The following is an 18223-nucleotide window of genomic DNA, read 5'->3' on the forward strand; positions in this document are numbered from 1 at the left end:
TGAGAAAATTTAGATGAAATTATGCAATGTGCCTTCAAGTTGATAAATATATGTGCAAATTGTTACTGTAGATATGTTTGAAAAATGAAGATTTAGACTCCACTTCAAGCACTTCTCAGAAAACTAAGTAATGATAGACTGTTGCATAACAGCAATGTCCTACTTTTAAAGGGCATAAAGAAATAATCTGACTTTGACCTGCTGGAAAATAATTGTTCTCTTTTTGTGTATGTAATCTCATGCAGTGTTTTAATTATCATTACAGGCTTTGAGCAAAATAATACATCTAAAGGAAGAACTACTGTAAAATTCTCAGGGAGAAATGAGAAAAACCGCTTTCCCAGAGCTGCTACATCACGAACAGAAAGAATATGGCCAGGGGGTGTCATTCCATATGTAATAGGTGGAAATTTCACTGGTAAGCTTTGTGCTTTGGATGGGGAGAAGGAATATGAATTTTTTTTAGTTGCCACCTTTTTTTTTTTTTTTTTTTTTTTAACCTAAAGTCATACTATGGAAGTTAATAGAAGGGTTTCTGTTGGATCAGGCCTGAAGTACATCTGTTCTGAAAATATTAGTCATACTTCAAAAAACTGTTCCCAAAGGCAAGCTACATAATAAAAATGTATAACTATGTTTTAGAAAGGGAATGCTCTTTTTATTTGCCTAATATTTCTTGTTGCATGTTTGTTTTCAAGAGCCTAAGTAACAGAATGTCATGAAATCTTTTTTAAAAAAAAATGCAGGGTATTTAGTACAAGAATATAACTAATTTAACTGGTGTGACATGTATTCTGCTAAACTGATTTCACTCAACAAACTGACTCAAATGTGCTTTGTAGTTCCTCAGTTTGGTTTTCAGATGGGTACACTGAAATGTATTTCAGACATTATATATGACAAGAAGAAAGTCTGACCTCAAAATATATAGAACTCTTAAGAGAAAACTAGAAAAAGTTTAAAACATTTGTTATCCCTGAAACATGTAAATGGATCAATATCAATGTAGATGTAAGGTAATTTAAAACAAAAAAGGGAGGGAGAAAAGCAAAGATGGATGGGAAAAGATATGTAATAACATCTTATTTATTGTACACAATAATACAGGGAACCAAAAGAACCAAAAGAAACATGCAAATGTTCACATATTGTATGAATATGTATATAGAGAAACAAGAGTCGTTCCTTTCAAACTGACAGCTACAGTCAAACTTTTAGTTTGGGTCTTTACATAGTACTATACCAAATGTGACCTTTCCTTTAGGATTACCATCTTCTGAAATAATGGTAGGAAACTAAATGAAAGCATATTATGTTAAACATTTTACCTTTTTCATAATGAAAGATAAATTCTAAAGCTTGGAAAATATTGCTTAAAGATAGAAGAAAAGGGCAAGATGGGATGAAATAACCTTTAATTTTTTGGATCTGACATGATTTGAACTTGCTGTTTGTATGAACTTTGAGGTTTTGTTGTCTTTAAAAAAGTTTGTTTGTTTGTTTTGGTTTTGTTTTTAAATTATCCTATGCTGTAACATGCATCTTTGCAAACGTCTGCAAGGTGGATGCATTTCTGCTAGCAAATTCATGCCAAATAGTACCATTCTTTGTGGATTTCCAGCTCAGAAACAATACAGCTATATTTTTAGTTGCTGCCTCTAAGTTAATAAGCCTTGTTTTTTGTCAGGCCATGAAATTACATTGCTATACTATCTGAAGTACTGTATACTAGCTGGCTTTGTGTTCTGTGGTGAGAGCTGGCCTGGCTGTTTCTGCATCTAGAGTATAGTTTTGATTGTTTCTGAATGTGTTTCTCATTTTTAAAACAAATATCTAGATATGCTTAGTATTGTGCCAAATTAAGAATTTCCCCCTTTTGGTGGAACATTTGATTTCCGAAAGATTTTGATGCAAAATGGAGACAGGTCCCTGTTCAAGACAGCCTTATTAAAATCAAATGCCTTAACTGGTATGCCTGTCAACATGGCTTAGGTTAAATTGGTGTCCAGATTTGAAGGCTGTAGGATTTTTTTTTTTTTCCTTTCTTTTTTGCTTCTGGCTAGATAGCTAGGATCCAGGGTTCCTGAATTTTCTTTCTTTTTAAATTTTTTTTTCTTTTTCTTTCTCTTTTTTCCCCAATGTGGTCCACTTCATAATTTCATCTGGGAAATTGCTTGGCAAATATTACATTAATGCAGGCACATAGGCAACACTACATTTTTTCTGCTGTCTTCTTCTGGTGTAACATAGCTGTGTTTTTTATTGCAGGTTTTCTGTTTTCTAGAGTGTGTCAGGCAGTATTGGTCCCCTTGCAGGCAGATACGTTATGATGAGCTGATGGTCTGAGTATCCCTTTAATTGGAATCTGGCAGTACATGGGACTGCCAGGACACAGGACTTCATGGGCCAGTGACTCCTTCCAGGCCTATATTCCTAATATTGAAATCTGATTTTAAGGAGCAAGACGCAGTTAGAAAAGTCTCTTATTTCATCTCATTCAATTCTTCCAGGCACCCAGCGCGCCATGTTCAAACAGGCTATGCGACACTGGGAAAAGTACACATGCGTGACATTTATAGAACGAAGCGATGAAGAAAGTTATATTGTATTTACATACAGACCGTGTGGGTAAGTGAGGATGTGTGGTAACAGATACTTGTGCTTTCAATGTTTGGCCATGTTTGTCAGCTTTGCAGTTATAAGTAAGTATATACTTCACAGGAAAATGAATAGACGGTTACTGCATTTAAGTGATACATGTGTTCTGCTTGGCTTTAGGTTCACTGAAAGCAGTATGTATAGTAACTTTTTGAAGTTATGCCTCTTTTGACTATGTCTAGATAAAATGATCTTGCTATATATACGTAGATATGAGACACTTATATTTGGCTCTCTGTCATGCTTTTAATATTTATATGTATTGTTCTAAAGGTATTTCAGTCTTATCGTTTGTTTATTCTTAGCTTTCTCCATGTCACATGTTGACTGCTGAATTATGTATGGACATCTATCCCATATTCCTTTTCCAGCTTAACTGTTGTTAATTGTAATTTTAACTCTTCTATTGTTAGACTGTCCTTGCCCAGATTTTTTAACCACCAGGTCACTGATGTGTAAAAGTAAACAAACCAGGTTTTATTACTCAATAGCGCAGCTTTCCATTAATCGCCGTGTTCCATCTTCAGATATTTCTGCTCACAAGTGCTTCAGTGTCGTGATTTAACCCCAGCCAGCAACTAAAAGTCCCACACAGCCACTCGCTCACTCCCCCTGTGTCAGGATGGGGGAGAGAATCGGAAGGGTAAAAGTGAAAAAACTCATGGGCTGAGATAAAGACAGTTTAATAGGGAAAGCAAAAGCTGCACACGCAAGCAAAGCAAAACAAGGAATTTATTCACCACTTCCCATGGGCAGGCAGGTGTTCAGCCATCTCCAGGAAAGCAGGGCTCCGTCACGCGTAAACCTTACTTGGGAAGACAAATGCCATCACTCTGAACATCCCCCCTTCCTCCTTCTTCCCCCAGCTTTATCTGCTGAGCATGACATCATATGGTCTGGGACATCCCTTGGGTCAGTTGGGGTCAGCTGTCCCAGCTGTGTCCCCTCCCAACTTCTTGTGCCCTCCCAGCCTCCTTGCTGGTGGGGTGGGGGGAGAAGCAGAAAAGGCCTTGGCTCTGTGTAAGCACTGCTCAGCAGTAACAAAAACATCCCTGTGTTATCAACGCTGTTTTCAGCACAAATCCAAACCACAGCACTATACCAGCTGCTATGAAGAAAATTAACTCTACCCCAGCCCAAACCAGCACACTCAGTCAGCTGTGTTTGTTATTTATTCCACTCAGAATTCTTAGTTTTATATAGTGGTCAGTGAACTTCCTGAGTGTACCATATTAATTTTCCAAGAAGAACGCTCACTACCTGTGGAAATACTGTACTTCTGATAGTCACCTTCTGTTTGCTTGTAGGCTCCATAGTGAACAGTTCTCTGTCTTGCTGACTTCCTGAACAATGAACACTTTGCATGCCTACTCTTGAATTTTTATGGGATAGGGTTGTGAATAGAAGTTTTGGGACCTCCTTGCATTGTAGGAATGATCCTGAATGTACTTAATTATAGCCCATAAAATTACATGTAGACTTAACTGTTTAAATTACTCCTGACATTCTTCTTAAGGCATAGGACAACGTAATAAAACCCACTCCTAGGCTATTTTAAGAAAGGTGTCACCTTTGCCTTGGAAAGTCTCTGAGCCACAGATCCTTGCAATTGGATAGCTTATTCTACGGGAGCACCTGTGAACTTGCCTGTCATGTTCTTGTGCTCCTGTAGGTCTGCTGTAGACCCCTGTTAGAAACAGTGCCAAATGAAATGGACTTTTTTTCTGACCCAGCATGGCTGCTATTTTAGTTAATGATGCAACCCGTAAGATAGGATTCAAGGACACTGACTTATAGCTGGAAGACGAATGGGAAGCAGAGAATAATCGTGGTGATTCCCTGCACTCACAGAAGTAGAAAGCGATGTGAATTTAAACAAAAGAGTGTGAAAAAATAAGTGGTCGCAGGTGCCTTAGAAAAAGAAGTATGCGGATATCTACAGAGATCTTGGTTTTGTGAAAAGTAAATTCTACAACTTAAAAGTGCCCAAAGCCAAATGACAGAAAATCTCTCCAGCCAAAGCACTGTTCCTTGGGCTGGTTGGTGCTTCAAGAAATCAAGTCAATTTAGGGTGAAGGCTGGATTATAACCAATTTGAACCACAAGGTTGAAATATACTCAGTGCCTACCTTCAAAGTCACCATTATTCTTTACAGTTAATGTTGTTTTGTTGATGGGTACTTTACAAATTCTAAGTAATTTACAAAGGCTGTAACAAGTTTAAAATAAGGAAAAAACCAAGGAAGAGTGTGGCTATGAACAGTCCACCAATGAAGGAAAAAACAGGCTAAACAGAAGGGGCAGTTGAGTGACTTTTTTGGGGGTCCTGAATCCATAAGCCATTTTAGGAAAAGCCAGATAAATAAGAACATGTCTTCTCTGGGTGAATGGGAACCACTGTGCACTAACCACTGTCATACAGTGCTGATGCAGGATTTTCCATGGAAAGAGCCCAGACAAAAATGACACCAAACCATCTGCAAACACTTTCTGCTACATGGCCAGCAGAAATTAATCTCAGTTCTTTCCCATAGCACCCAGCTGTGTTGGTTTGTTAGCACATTGTGTCATTATTGTTTGCAGTACCATGGCAGCTAACATTCACAGATGAGGGAGATTTTATTGTACTTAGCACTGTTCAAATTAAAAATTAAATGATAAACCCTGCCCCGAAGAGCACACAGTCAAAGCATAACACATTTAATGAAACAGAAAGTGGATACAGTCATATATGTGGAAATTCAGGTGGCAATATCTACAAATGTCTGACATGACAGCATTAGCGCACTAGCAAGTGAAGTGTTATTGAGCTTTTGTAAACATTAAGGATATCTGGAAGGACCATAATGCATTATTTCTTGCAGCAGTTCATGGGAAGCTCATCCCAGAAGAGCAGTGATGAAAAAAGCATATTTGAAATATAGCAGCTGGTTATCAGAGACACATGACCTTCCTGAATTTGAGAGTTTATATATCAGCAATGAATGAGAGAGAAGTTTTGATTATCATAGACCCATAGGACTGCAAGGGATCTCAGAAAGATGTCTAATGTATTCTTAAGACAGAAACGACTATACCTAAGTCATTGCTGATATATACTTGTCTAACTTGTTTCTAAAAACCTGCAAAAATGAATACTTCACAGCCTGCTAGGAAATGTATTTCTTCAGTATCCTTAATATAAGAAATGTAGGAAGTCAGGCGCAGTATTTTTGGTCATAGCTAAACCAGATATTTCTTACTGCAATTAAAGTACATTAACTTTCTTTCCTGCTCACCATGGCCATAGAAAATAAATTATTCCAGTTTCTTTTTTGAAAGAATCTATTATATACTTTGAGACTATTATATGCCCACCCTCAGTTCTATTTTCTTTTAGGCTAGAAAACACCTAATTCATTTAATCTTTCCTGGTAAGTTGTGTTTTCTAGGTCTTTGATCACATTGTTATTCTCTTTGAGATTCTTTTCAACTAGTCCACATCTTTCTTGAAATTGAGGACTCAAAACTAGGGTGTGTTTGTCCAGATGAATCATTACTTCTGCTCAGCCAGTGCTAGAGCTAATTCATATATCTTGTAGTCTTTCTTCCGCTTGGGTACCTAAGCATGGTGCCTCCCTATTTCTCAACAGCTGCCACATTTGACTTGTGATCAGTTGGGATGTGACTCCAAATAAAAGTCAGAGTTCTTTCCACAGCACTAATACCCTGTCACTGGTTCTAGCATGTGCCGTGTTTTGCCCATCTCAGGATGTGAAATAATTCTGTATTTCCCTTTTCAGATCTCTTCTCTAATCTGTTAAAGTAGCTATCAATTCCAGGCTTGTCTTCATGGTATTTAGCAGTCTTTTCTTAGACTGCAAGTTTAAAGAGCATCTTTTCTATCTTCACTTCATATAGTATTCCAACCTGCTTCATACCCCCCTTTGTATCAGGGTTCTATAGTTTGCTTATGGGCAGCTTGTGTGGAAAAATGTCAAAAGCTTTACAGCTGGATCCCTCCTTCCCATCAGAATAATTTCATCGATTGCAGTCTTAAACTACAATTGTGTCGTCACGTCTTGTTTATTTAACCTGATTTTTGAGAACAGTTAATTATTGAAATATTGTTTCTTAGTACAGCTGAAGCAATTAGTTTGAAATTTTGTAATTACTGATAGTCATTTATACCCATTAGCTGCAGATATGAGAATAAGAATATAGTATTAAGATACTAGTGTTTATGATTCTTCTACCAAAGCAGTGTACATTGGCATTAATACCTATTACAGCAACTATTTATGCAGCTAGTTGATTAGGGCAAGTAAAACCTAATTTGTAAACAGGATCAAAACACTCTTTGTTCACTACTGCTTCTCTAGCCTTATGTTTCTTGTTATCAGATAGTAAGTGCCTGAAGACACAGTCAGTATGCTTCTCTGTATGGAAAGCCAAAAAAAGGGTCAGCAAACTAGGATGGCCTATAGTCACATGCTCTTGATAAATATTACCGAGTACAAGATCAAACTTCTTTTTGTATAGTGAGACAAAAAAAGAACAATTAGTCATATGGTTCTGGCATCTCAGCATGCCTTTGATCTGACTTTGTGGCAATTTTTGTTCTCCACTGGAAGACTTAAGCACTTTTAATGAAAAATTTCAGATGACTTATTACAATCACTACTGTATCCTCTTGTACGGGTATTTGACAAAGCTGTCTGAGATACAGGAAAACCAAATCTCTTTCACGTGCTTCCCCAAACATTGTAGACTGAACAGCTTCTGAATGTTTTAATGTTTTTTAAACTTGCTAGTATATTAAATAGGCCTTACAGGCAAGTCCTTAAAGTTGGTGAACCAGGTAAATTCATTGCCCGAGGTACCCTTTTGCAGCATTCTTTAGCTTTAAGAAGGTATACATGTTATAAAAGGTGCTCAATCACTTTTATGGAATGAGAAGAAATTCAGAGTTGTGCTAAATAATCCGTTGCACTAGGGCTGACTCATGCTCTTGGGTGGTAATTGACTCTAGCAGCTGGCACTCTTCCTGCCCACAGCAGCTGACACAGCTTCTCTGCTGGTTGTGGTGTGGCCTCCAGGATGGGTGTGACCAAGGTGTAGGTGAGCAGTTGCCCTAGTCTAAAACGCAGTGCATTAACATAAATTGAATGAGGGGTGATGCGTGTTAATACACTGGGATAGGCAGCTGTTGACTGAGGAACAGGCTCAGTTGGCTGTTCTTTATAATATTGGGGTAGTCGTCTCCATGGAGCAGGCGAAGAAGCAGTAGCCACTTCTGCCATCACAACAGGTCCTCTTAGGGCAGTGAATCAGAACATTTAGTAACCATGATTGTACTGATCCCTGACAATAAGCAAATTCATCTAGCCAGGTCATAGCCAATATCTCCTTTGTACAGAATGAGTTGTATTTGTGATTGAAAGAGGCGTGTTTTCACCAAGAGAAAAACTCTGCTTCTTCAGTGAGATTTTGTTCGTGAATTTTGTGAACTTTCTCTTGCTTTGTCTAACATGTAGGTGATGATATGCATTCCTAGTATGTTTATGAAGTTCTGCAGCTTTTCATCCACAACTTCATACAGTCAGTGCCATGGCAAGCTGATGTTGTGGTCTATGAGGATTTTTATATTATCACACACTGAAGAGTGCAGCTTTTTAAAAAAGGGCAACATTGACCCTACCCGATTCTCTCTTCCTTCATATTAATTTAAGAGTGTTTTTGACAGTAGCTGTGAAATAGTATTACTTAAAAGAATGAGTGTATTGTTCCAGTCATTTTACTTTCTCTGTCATTTGTTTCTCTTTGCTCACCATCATTCGTCAGCTAGACTGATTAAATGGAATTAGAGATTCATAAATAGTTACTGTCTCCAACTGCTGTCTGGTGCAATAAAGATTAAAGAGATGAGGAGCTTTAAAAGCTGCCAGTTGACTGAGTTTAAGGGGCATGACAAGTGGTCATACAGCACAGAGAGGTCTTGGTCTTTTGCCAAACACACCTGGGGTCACACCCGTGATATTGCAAATTAATTTTTTTAATAGATTTATTTATTTTAGTTTTCCTTACCCTTTGATTCAATGCAGTTGTTGAAATGATCAGAATCTTGTAGCTTAATTGGATGAATCTGGTGTGCTTGACATGACACTCAACCTAGCAAATCCTAATGACCCTCTATGAGTGTGCACTGCTGCTGTTATTTTAAGACGTGGTGTTAATTCTAATTTTTCTTTGGCATGTAAAGAAATACTCAATAAATTTGTTTATAATTTCTGGGAAGCACTTGAAATCTGTTAAGTAACCACTGTAAGGGAATTACCATACCCATCTGGCTGCTTCTTTTTAGGAGTGGGCCAGCACTAAAAAAAATAATTCCTAATGTGTTGGGTTTTAGGTGTTCAGTGTTAGACCACCTAGAGGAATACCATGTAAAAGATTGCAGTTAATTTTTTTCTTCTGAAAAGAAAACATCTTTCAAATGTGTGAGATGAGGTACCCAAAGCCACTACACACATTTGATAATGCGTAATATTTTGATAATTTGTGACTATAATAGTAAAATGTCAAATTATTTTTGCAAACACCTAAAAGCCTATCTGATCTATGAAATACCAATAAAAGCTTTCAGAGGTGATCTTAAGCACCTCTGTTCTCAAGAAACAATCAACTTTTTGGTATTGTTAATTGTATTTGGTAAATTGGTTAATTAGGTATTTATTTACCATATGTTCTTCTAAAAACAAATCGTCTTAATAACTTAATGTGTTATACTAGCCATTTTGTTGTTCTGCTATTATGGCACAATTATTGCCTGACCATTTCCAAGATACAGTGCACAACCTTAAAAGGTTAAACCCTCTTTTGGTCCAAAGGAAGTAAAAAGGATGGGAAGAGATAGGCTGTAGTTAAATTCTTGTTTTATTCTTTTGCCCTTGTTGCAAATAGTGTCAATAAAAGCAGAACTGGGGACATCATAGAGGGTGCTATCTGGAATATTTATTTATTATTTTTTCCCTTTTTCCTTTTCTCTGTTTGTCTCCAAAGTATCATTTTGCAAAAATTATACTGAAAATCTATGGAAATTTTGAAGCCACCAAATATGTCTTTGCTAGTTGAAGCATGTAATGTACATGAAGTCAATAACATAAGCATGTTAAAACTATTGAAATTGTATTAAATATTCTACAACCTACAGTCTTAATAACCTATCGACTTGCTTTAAGCTATAAGAAATGATTAATGTTCTTTAGTTCTACACTGCAATTTTTCTCTATAGAGTTTCCACACAGTGGTAAACATGAAGACTCAGCAGAAGTGTTTAAACTGTTTTAAACTAAAGGATTTGTTCTGCCTTTTCATAATTATGCATGGTCATCCTAACTTTATTCTCATCAATCTCTTGCACTGCCATCATGTGTTGTATTCAGATCATAAAGGTTTTGAATTGCAAATTAAATTCCAGGATTTAAACAAATGTGTTGAGTCTCCAAGGTGTATTTTGCAGAATTATAATTGAATGGAGAACTAGATAGGTTAAAATCGGTTGTGTGGTTGGGCTTGTAGGGTTGTGGTTAATGGGTTGGACTCAGACTGTGACTGAAAGTGCAGCATCACAGGGGCCTAACCTGGGACCTGTCCTTTTTAACGTCTTTATCAATGACCCATGAAGAGGTGACGTTGCGTGCTCTCATAAAGTTTGCAGATGACACCAAGTTGGGGGGGACACCGGATGATAGGCTCAGTGGTAGAGCTGCTACCCAGAAGGGCCCAGGCAGGCTGGAGGAAGTGACCAACAGGAACCTTATGAAGTTCAACAAGGTCAGATACAAAGTCCTGCACTTGCAAAGGAAGGGCAAGATAGGATGGGCACTGCCGGGTTGAGGAGTAGCTCTGTGCGGAAGGCCATGGGGCAGTGAGCTGGGCAGAAGCTGGCCATGGGCCTGGCCACAAAGGCAGCCAGTAGTGTCTGGGGCTGTGTGAACAGAAGCACAGCTGGTGGTGGCTCAAGGGAAGGGGTTATCCCTCTCTGCGCACCACTTGCTGGATTACAGGTAGACCCTACATCCAGTTGTGGGCCCTCAGTACAAGAAAGATATTAATAACCTGGAAGGACTTAAGCACAGGGCTGCCAAGATGCTCAGGAGCTGGAGCTCTTGCCCTGTGAGGAGATGCTGATGGTCCAGGGTTTGCTCAGTTGGAGAAGAGTTGGCTTTAGGGAGACCCAGCAGCAGGCCTCAGTTCCTATGGGGAGGGCAACAAGAAGAGGGAGCCAGGCTCTTCATGGTGGAAGAGCTTCGTGGGAGAACGCAAGGCACCAGGCATAAGCTAAAGAAAGAGAGAATCAGACCGGATATAAGGAATAAATTTTTCACAGTGAGGACAGCCAAGCATTGGAGCAGGTTGTTCAGAAGGGCTATGCTGTCTCCATCCTTGGAGGTTTTCAAGAACCAACTGGATAAAGACCTGAGCAGCCCTGGTCTGACTTCATATCTGACCCAGCTTTGAGCAGAAAGTTAAACTGGAGACTGCCAGAGGTCACTTCCAATCTGAATTATGCAAGAATCAGTGGAAATTTATCCATATTTAGTAGTCTGTAGTGTGAATTCTAACAGACTGCATGCGTTTTATGCTTTTCTGTTTTTAAAATAACCATCAGGCATTGTCAGTGCATTTTATCTCTTTGTACAAGTTAAGGTCAGTACAGCATAATTACCATAATGATGTATATGACCTTAACATAGGTAGGAAGCCCTAACTCGTTAAGTTCACCTAATATGGAAATTGTAAAAAGCTTTCACAGAATGTGGATTACTTCATCTGATTGTGTTTTCTACCATGGTTTCCTGGAGACTGCCAAGGAAAATGATACATCTTAGTTCTTGTTTCAAAGTGTTCAAAGATAAGGAGCAATGTTTTCTAAAAGATTTGATGGTTGGGACCTAGGAACTGTGTTTGACAAATTTATTCAGTGCACATAACGCAACTGCCTGTGACAGTGAATTGGGAATTCTGTACTGAGGACAGAAGGTCTTTAATGGCTTTTTAAATGAATGAACTTTTCTGAGAATGAAGAGTTACTGCAAATTCTACTACTTTTGGCTCAGAGTACAAAGTGTGTACTCCAGCATTCCTTGTCTAGTTGGATGGGACAGTAAACAACACTGTGTAGGAGGTTTAAAAAACAAACAAACACCACCCCCCCCCCCCCAACAAAACAACAAAAATCCCCAAACCCTCTTAGGGATCCAAGTACTTCTCTGCCCACGGTGAGCACAAGTGAATAAGAGAGTATATGAACTATGGTAATTTCCTTATTGCACAATAGAAACATATTCAAAGAGTTTACTGACTTGTGAAAGATAAAAACCAGGGTAAAAATGATATTGAAAATATCTGTAGTGCTTTAATTGTGTTTACATATTCACCTGTAGCCATAGTATTTATTCTGCAAACATGCAGTCTGAAAAAATATGTTAAGCAAAACCATGTCAGCGTGTCAGGTGCAAAGGTGAAATCCACTGTGGAATCATGAGATAAAATGGTGTAACTGCTATAAATTTTTATTTTAATCTTATTTCTGCTATCTGTTGCTCCTTTTTATCACCTATGCTGTACTTTTAGGGCACATAAGGTAAATAAATAGGTCATAAATACTGTAAATAGTAATTTTGTGTTATTACAGTTTCTACAGAGTGAGGGAAATACACAGAGCAATACACAGGTGTTCTTTATTTTCTTTTACTGTGGCATGGAACAGTAGCACATAAACCTGCAACATCAATAATGGCACAGAATTGTAGCTGGGAGTCTAAATTACCATTGTTTTTATTTACCTGCCTCGAAGAGAGGTGAAGACACCTTAAGAAAATAATTAAACATGATATTGCACAACTCTAGCTGAAGCACTGAGCCTGATTCAGTGCTTTGACCTAAAAAGGTGATTCATACCTATCCTTGGAACTATCTAAATCAGGAAGAAAAGTGTTAACTTATTTTGAAGGTAAGAATACTTGAGAAGCAGTTGAGATAGCAAGGAATGATTTTAATGTGAAGAATAATTTTTCCCAAGAGTATTTTCAAATTAGTTTCAAAATTCTTGATACAACCCTCCTAGGCTGTTGTAGTAATACTTTCCTCTATGAAGTAATTTGTGTGTCCTTTATAATTTTAAGATATTACTATTGTTTTTTGGTATATCTATCTTTGATTTTAACCATTAGTGCAAAACCAGTATATGTTTACTAAGAACAGGTATTGTGAGCTAAAATGCCATGGCTGTACTTCTCTAATATTCATATTTTAAAATTCTGGTTGTATTAGACACTAACAAAAATCAATGAAGATGACCAACCAAGACTGATTGACTAGCTAGCCAACTAACCAAAGTGAAAAGTGTCTTTGCCACCACAAAACCTGAAAAGGAGGAACAAGCTAAATGTTGTCTGTACAATTTAATCCGCTGTCAGTATTGCTCCCATGTCTGCTCTTCCTTTATTGCCCACAGAGACATATGAAAGATAGGATCATTCACCACATTAGCATCGACCTCCTCAAGGGCCAAATATATTCTGCTATGTGAATGTTGCATCAGAAAACATGTTTTTATAAAAAAAGAGGGAGGAGGGAGAGAGTGGTGGTGATCTCCTCAGTACAATTCCATTCCACCTGTGTCCTGGTTTCAGATGGGATAGAGTTAATTGTCTTCCTAGTAGCTGGTACAGTGCTATGTTTTGAATTCAGTATGTGAAGAATGTTGATAACACTGATGTTTTCAGTTGTTGCTGAGTAATGTTTAGTTTGAAGTCAAGGATTTTTCAGCTTCTCATGCCCAGCCAGCGAGAAAGCTGGAGGGGCACAAGAAGTTGGCACAGGACACAGCCAGGGCAGCTGACCCAAACTGGCCAACAGCGTATTCCATACCATGTGACATCACATCTAGTATATAAACTGGGGGGAGTGGGGGTGGGGGGATTGCCACTCAGGGACTAACGGGGCGTCGATTGGCAGGTGGTGAGCAATTGCACTGTGCATTACTTGTATATTCCAATCCTTTTATTATTACTGCTGTTATTTTATTAGTGTTGTCATTATCATTATTAGTTTCTTCCTTTCTGTTCTATTAAACCGTTCTTATCTCAACCCACAAGTTTTACTTCTTTTCCCAATATTCTCCCCCATCCCACTGGGTCGGGGGGAGTGAGTGAATGGCTGCGTGGTGCTTAGTTGCTGATTGGGGTTAAACCATGACAACCTGACAGACGGCAGAATTTACAGAGCAGAGATCTGCTCTGGGAATCAGGGATATCAGGCTTTTATTAGGGAATATAATGCTGGCTTGAAATATTTAAGATCTTCAGAGATGACAGAGAATCAGTTTACGAAACCTGAAATTGTCTTCCATTTTGCTAGGATTTGCTTTACTCTCATTTCTCTCCTTTTCCTAGCATAGTCAGCAGACTTTTTTCTAACCAAAAAGTGGACATCTCAGATAAATGCAGACAGTATGAATGCTGAAAAGGGCATCTCTGTTCCATAAGTTTATACTGGAATCATGGAAGTGCAGCGGAACAGGAATGAAACATGAGAGCAGTTTTGAAGCGGGGTTTTTTGGGGTTGTTTGTGTTGGTTTTTTTCTTGTGAAAATATGGCTTTCTGGGACTAAGGTTCCTATTACAAGAAAACAGGAGTGAGAGAAGAAAACTGTTCACACATATCCAGAGAGTTCAACCTCCTAATATACTGTTGTTGCAAATGACATTGTGTATCACCCATAGCCAGAGAAATGAAAAATGAGGAGGGGTTGCACAGTGGCATCACAGGATTCCGCATCTCATTCAGGATACCTTCCTTCTGGATTTTCAACTGTATGCTAAGTGCATCTTTTAAAGGACTACTATTTCACTTGCATCATTTCTGTACCCTTTATAGATGGAACTAATGAAGTAGAGTGACTTTTCAGATCAAAATAAAGCAAACTTGTCAGAACTGAGTGACTAAAGTCTGGTGAGTGCTGTCAAGACACACAGCAGAAGTATGGCACAGAAGAAACCTTGCTTTACTTATTCTTTCCTCTTCCCTCTGTATGCCTCTTGAGTGTGCATGGGCAAGAAAGTAGTGATATGCATGGGTGAGGTGGTATGTCCAGTCAACTTTATTTTTATTGGTTCTTTGGGTGAAAAGAAGTTCCTGTGTCATTCTGAGATACAAGGCCACAAGCAACAATTCTATTGAGCATAGCTGGCATCTTTTAAGAAGACCTTGAATAAAAAAAACCCCACAAACATTCATGTGTCCTTATTGGGTATTCTGAATGATAAGTTGTTCTTGCACTAGATCTAAACTTTGTGAGACTGCAGAAATTGCATAGTGTATTGTTCTGCTGATTTTTTTATATAATCTTTTCCCATATTTTAACTGAATTTCCTATATAGTTTATAGAGATATGCATAAAAACTTTCATCTGTGTTTGTGTTTTAATTACAGGTGCTGTTCTTATGTGGGTCGAAGGGGAAATGGTCCTCAGGCTATATCTATTGGCAAGAATTGTGATAAATTTGGTATAGTTGTTCATGAGTTGGGTCATGTAATAGGTTTTTGGCATGAACATACACGACCAGACCGTGATGACCATGTCACCATCATTAGAGAAAACATCCAGCCTGGTGAGATATTCTGAGAAGTATTTGGGAAAAAAAGTCTGTTTATTTTTGGTGTTTCCTTCATCTGCTCAACTCTCTTAAAACTGAATGCTGAATAGCAGAAATGAACTGAACAGCGGAAACAAGCATTTATGCCTGCTATTCCTCTTAGCTAGACTGATCTCAAGCTGATTCGCAAATGAAATACTGCAACTAAAATATAAGCTTTTCTAAAGATCTGGCAAAGTAGCAAGCCGTTAAATAGTATTGGCTAGAAGGAGAGAAGTAGTAATCATGCTCAAAAACTTTGAAGGAAACTATTGCTCTTAAAACCTTTTAAAAGTCATGTTTCTGTGCTTAAGAAAGGGCTTTTCTTTTGTAGTCTTTACTGAATGGTAAGTAGAAACACATCAATAGCTTTTTAGCTGCCCAAGAGGTTTAGACCGGGGAGGTAAGCTGAGGAGTTTGAGTCTGTGATAAAGATGGGCACTGTTCCCACCCCTACAGAGCTTGCAGCTTTAGCCAATGGGCTTGGCATTGTTGAGACAAAGCATCTGAGGAACCTGAGAACTTTAAACTGTGACTGTCATCTCTTTGTCAGTCTAGCTGTTGTGCCCACACTTGTGTTGTGTGGGCAAGATGGGAGGGAATTAGGCATGTTTTATTTGCAGTGTTCATAAATGTGCATGGTCTTTGTGAAACACTGATTTTGACTTACAGGAATTCTCTGCTCAAGAAGGGGTCAAATCAGAAATTGCCCAATGATAGCTTGGAGTATTTGTTCCTACAGAAAATGTTTTAAAACAAAATAAATTTGAGATGCAAGAAATCTTTGCCACCTCAACTAGGACTTGGAAGATGACTGGCAGCTAATACGCACTCCCACAAGTCTCTGAATTCCTGAAAGGGCATGTGCATCCAAGCCTTCCTTTTGTTTTCTCTGTGTCATTGACTTGTGTAGATGCCATAAGTGGTCTTCCCCTGTTCTTTTTCTGCAATGGGGAAAATCAGCTGGAGTGCCATCCTCAGCCTCCTGCTCTCTCCTTTCAGTTGTCTTTCTAGTTTCTGGCTGAAACCACTTCTTGTGGTGTGGCATGAGCTTGAGGATCACTAAATGGGATCAGGAAGTCATGACCACCAAGACATTTGAGTTTTGTTATATTATGGAAATTATGTTGGTTAATAATGTTAATGCCACCGCAATTTTTTTGCAAGACACCAATGGGAATATGAATTGGAATAAAGGGTGCTTTGCATTTCTTAATACACTGATTAGGATAAAGAACTTCTGGTGTGGAATTATGAACTAAGTATAATTCTTTTGTTCCTCTTCTGCTTTCGTTAAGTTGCAACAGCTGGTTCTTGAAAATGTGACTTTGTAGTGTTTGTATTACATGGGGGCTCAGAGAGTAGACTTTGCTGAAGCAAAGTGTCTTTAGTATCCAGTCTAATGAGCCTATGATGTGGAGGGTTCTTCCGGGGTCTTTGCTGTCAAAATTATTTCTTTCTGGAATTAAGAACCAAGCCAGCAAATTTTATGAATTCTACGTGAAGCGCAACATAATGTATGGGACCTTTATGTGGGTTAGGTGAATGAGAACAGTCTTTCTAAATGCCAAATACAGGAATTTGATGTGTGTTTCAGAAGACATGTTTGCCCTCTTGGTTAATAAAATCACACAGTTACTCCCAAATGGCTAAGATTTATGAATGTCAGTGAGTGATTAGGTTAGGATCTTTGCTGTTTTTCTTCTCCTGTTTGGTTTTTATCTTAAAAAAAAATATTAAAGAAACTGATTATCAATCATTTGTAGGTCAGGAATACAACTTCTTGAAGATGGAGCCTGGAGAGGTGAACTCCCTTGGGGAACCATATGACTTTGACAGCATTATGCACTATGCCAGGAACACCTTCTCAAGGTTGGAGTCTCAGGTTATACCTTTTGACTTTTAATTCTATTCCTCTCTGTGAATGCTAAGAACTATGCTTTAAGTATTCCGAAACTGCTTAAAATATCCCTTGCACTATAGTATTCTTACAGCAGTCAAAGCACAGCTTGTTTATTTTAAGTCAGAATAATTTAATTATATTTTTAAACATGTGGGTTTTTTTCTGTTCACTTTCAAAGAAGCCTTTTGATCTGGCTTCAGTTCTTTAGATTTTAAGACAAGATAATCTGGAAACATCACTTCATATAATACTCACTTTCTTTTTGTCTCCACAAAAATTTGAATTTAGAAAAAACAAATGAGTGAAATAGTTAGGAATTTTATGTGTAACATGATCTGTTCTCTTAAAGAGAAATAACTTTCGATGCATAATGTCTGAGTAACTATGGGTTATGCAGGTAGAACACGTTATGGTATTAGGACATCTACCATGCAAGCCACAGCCTTTGCTAAGGACTGCAGTCAACCATTTATAAAAGAGGCTGCAGCCTCTTCTCTATTGTTTGTACATGTTGTTACTGTCATCAAAAACATATAGTAAAGAGTTCTGCTGGTTTTGCTCTGGCCTGTTGCAGGCTGACCCATTCCTAACTCCATAGTAACTCATGTGGGGCTCACTCTGAAACTCTGCATGGTTGTGGGGAGCTGTACAAGGAGCTGTTCCCATAGGCTAGCCCTACTCTGGAGAATAAGTGAAGAAGGAGTCTTTCGCTTGGTTGCCTGTTATCTTTCATACCAAGTCGCAGTTCACCTAATTAATCTCTAAAAATACTGGAGTAATGTAACTTAAAAGAAACCTCAAAAAATCCCCAACAAAAAATGCTAGTTTGAAAATTATGTGCTTAGCTTTTTTTTTCCCCCAATTCATGCTTTTTAAAGCAAAAATACTAGACAATCTGAGACTCTGAAATGAACCAAAGACCACCAGAAACCTCAACAGCCTTTGCAAATTTCTTAAGCTTGTTCTCCTCAATATAAAT

General features: G+C 38.2%; 1 protein-coding gene across 3 annotated transcripts in view; it reads left to right on the plus strand.

Annotated features, from left to right (window-relative positions):
* The window catches only part of TLL1 (tolloid like 1), a 164971-nt gene that overhangs the window by 88959 nt on the left and 57789 nt on the right, over window positions 1-18223 (plus strand). For 2 of the 3 annotated variants that reach the window (XM_052778705.1, XM_052778697.1), the window contains exons 4-7: window positions 266-418; window positions 2511-2628; window positions 15139-15317; window positions 17108-17213. In XM_052778705.1, coding sequence (XP_052634665.1) covers window positions 266-418; window positions 2511-2628; window positions 15139-15317; window positions 17108-17213 — 556 coding nt within the window. Of the gene's footprint in view, window positions 1-265; window positions 419-2510; window positions 2629-15138; window positions 15318-17107; window positions 17227-18223 lie in introns of those variants that run through there. The other variant, XM_052778714.1, reaches the window with a different exon arrangement.

This window comes from Harpia harpyja, chromosome 2, assembly GCF_026419915.1.
Source record: "Harpia harpyja isolate bHarHar1 chromosome 2, bHarHar1 primary haplotype, whole genome shotgun sequence".
Taxonomy (NCBI): domain Eukaryota; kingdom Metazoa; phylum Chordata; class Aves; order Accipitriformes; family Accipitridae; genus Harpia; species Harpia harpyja.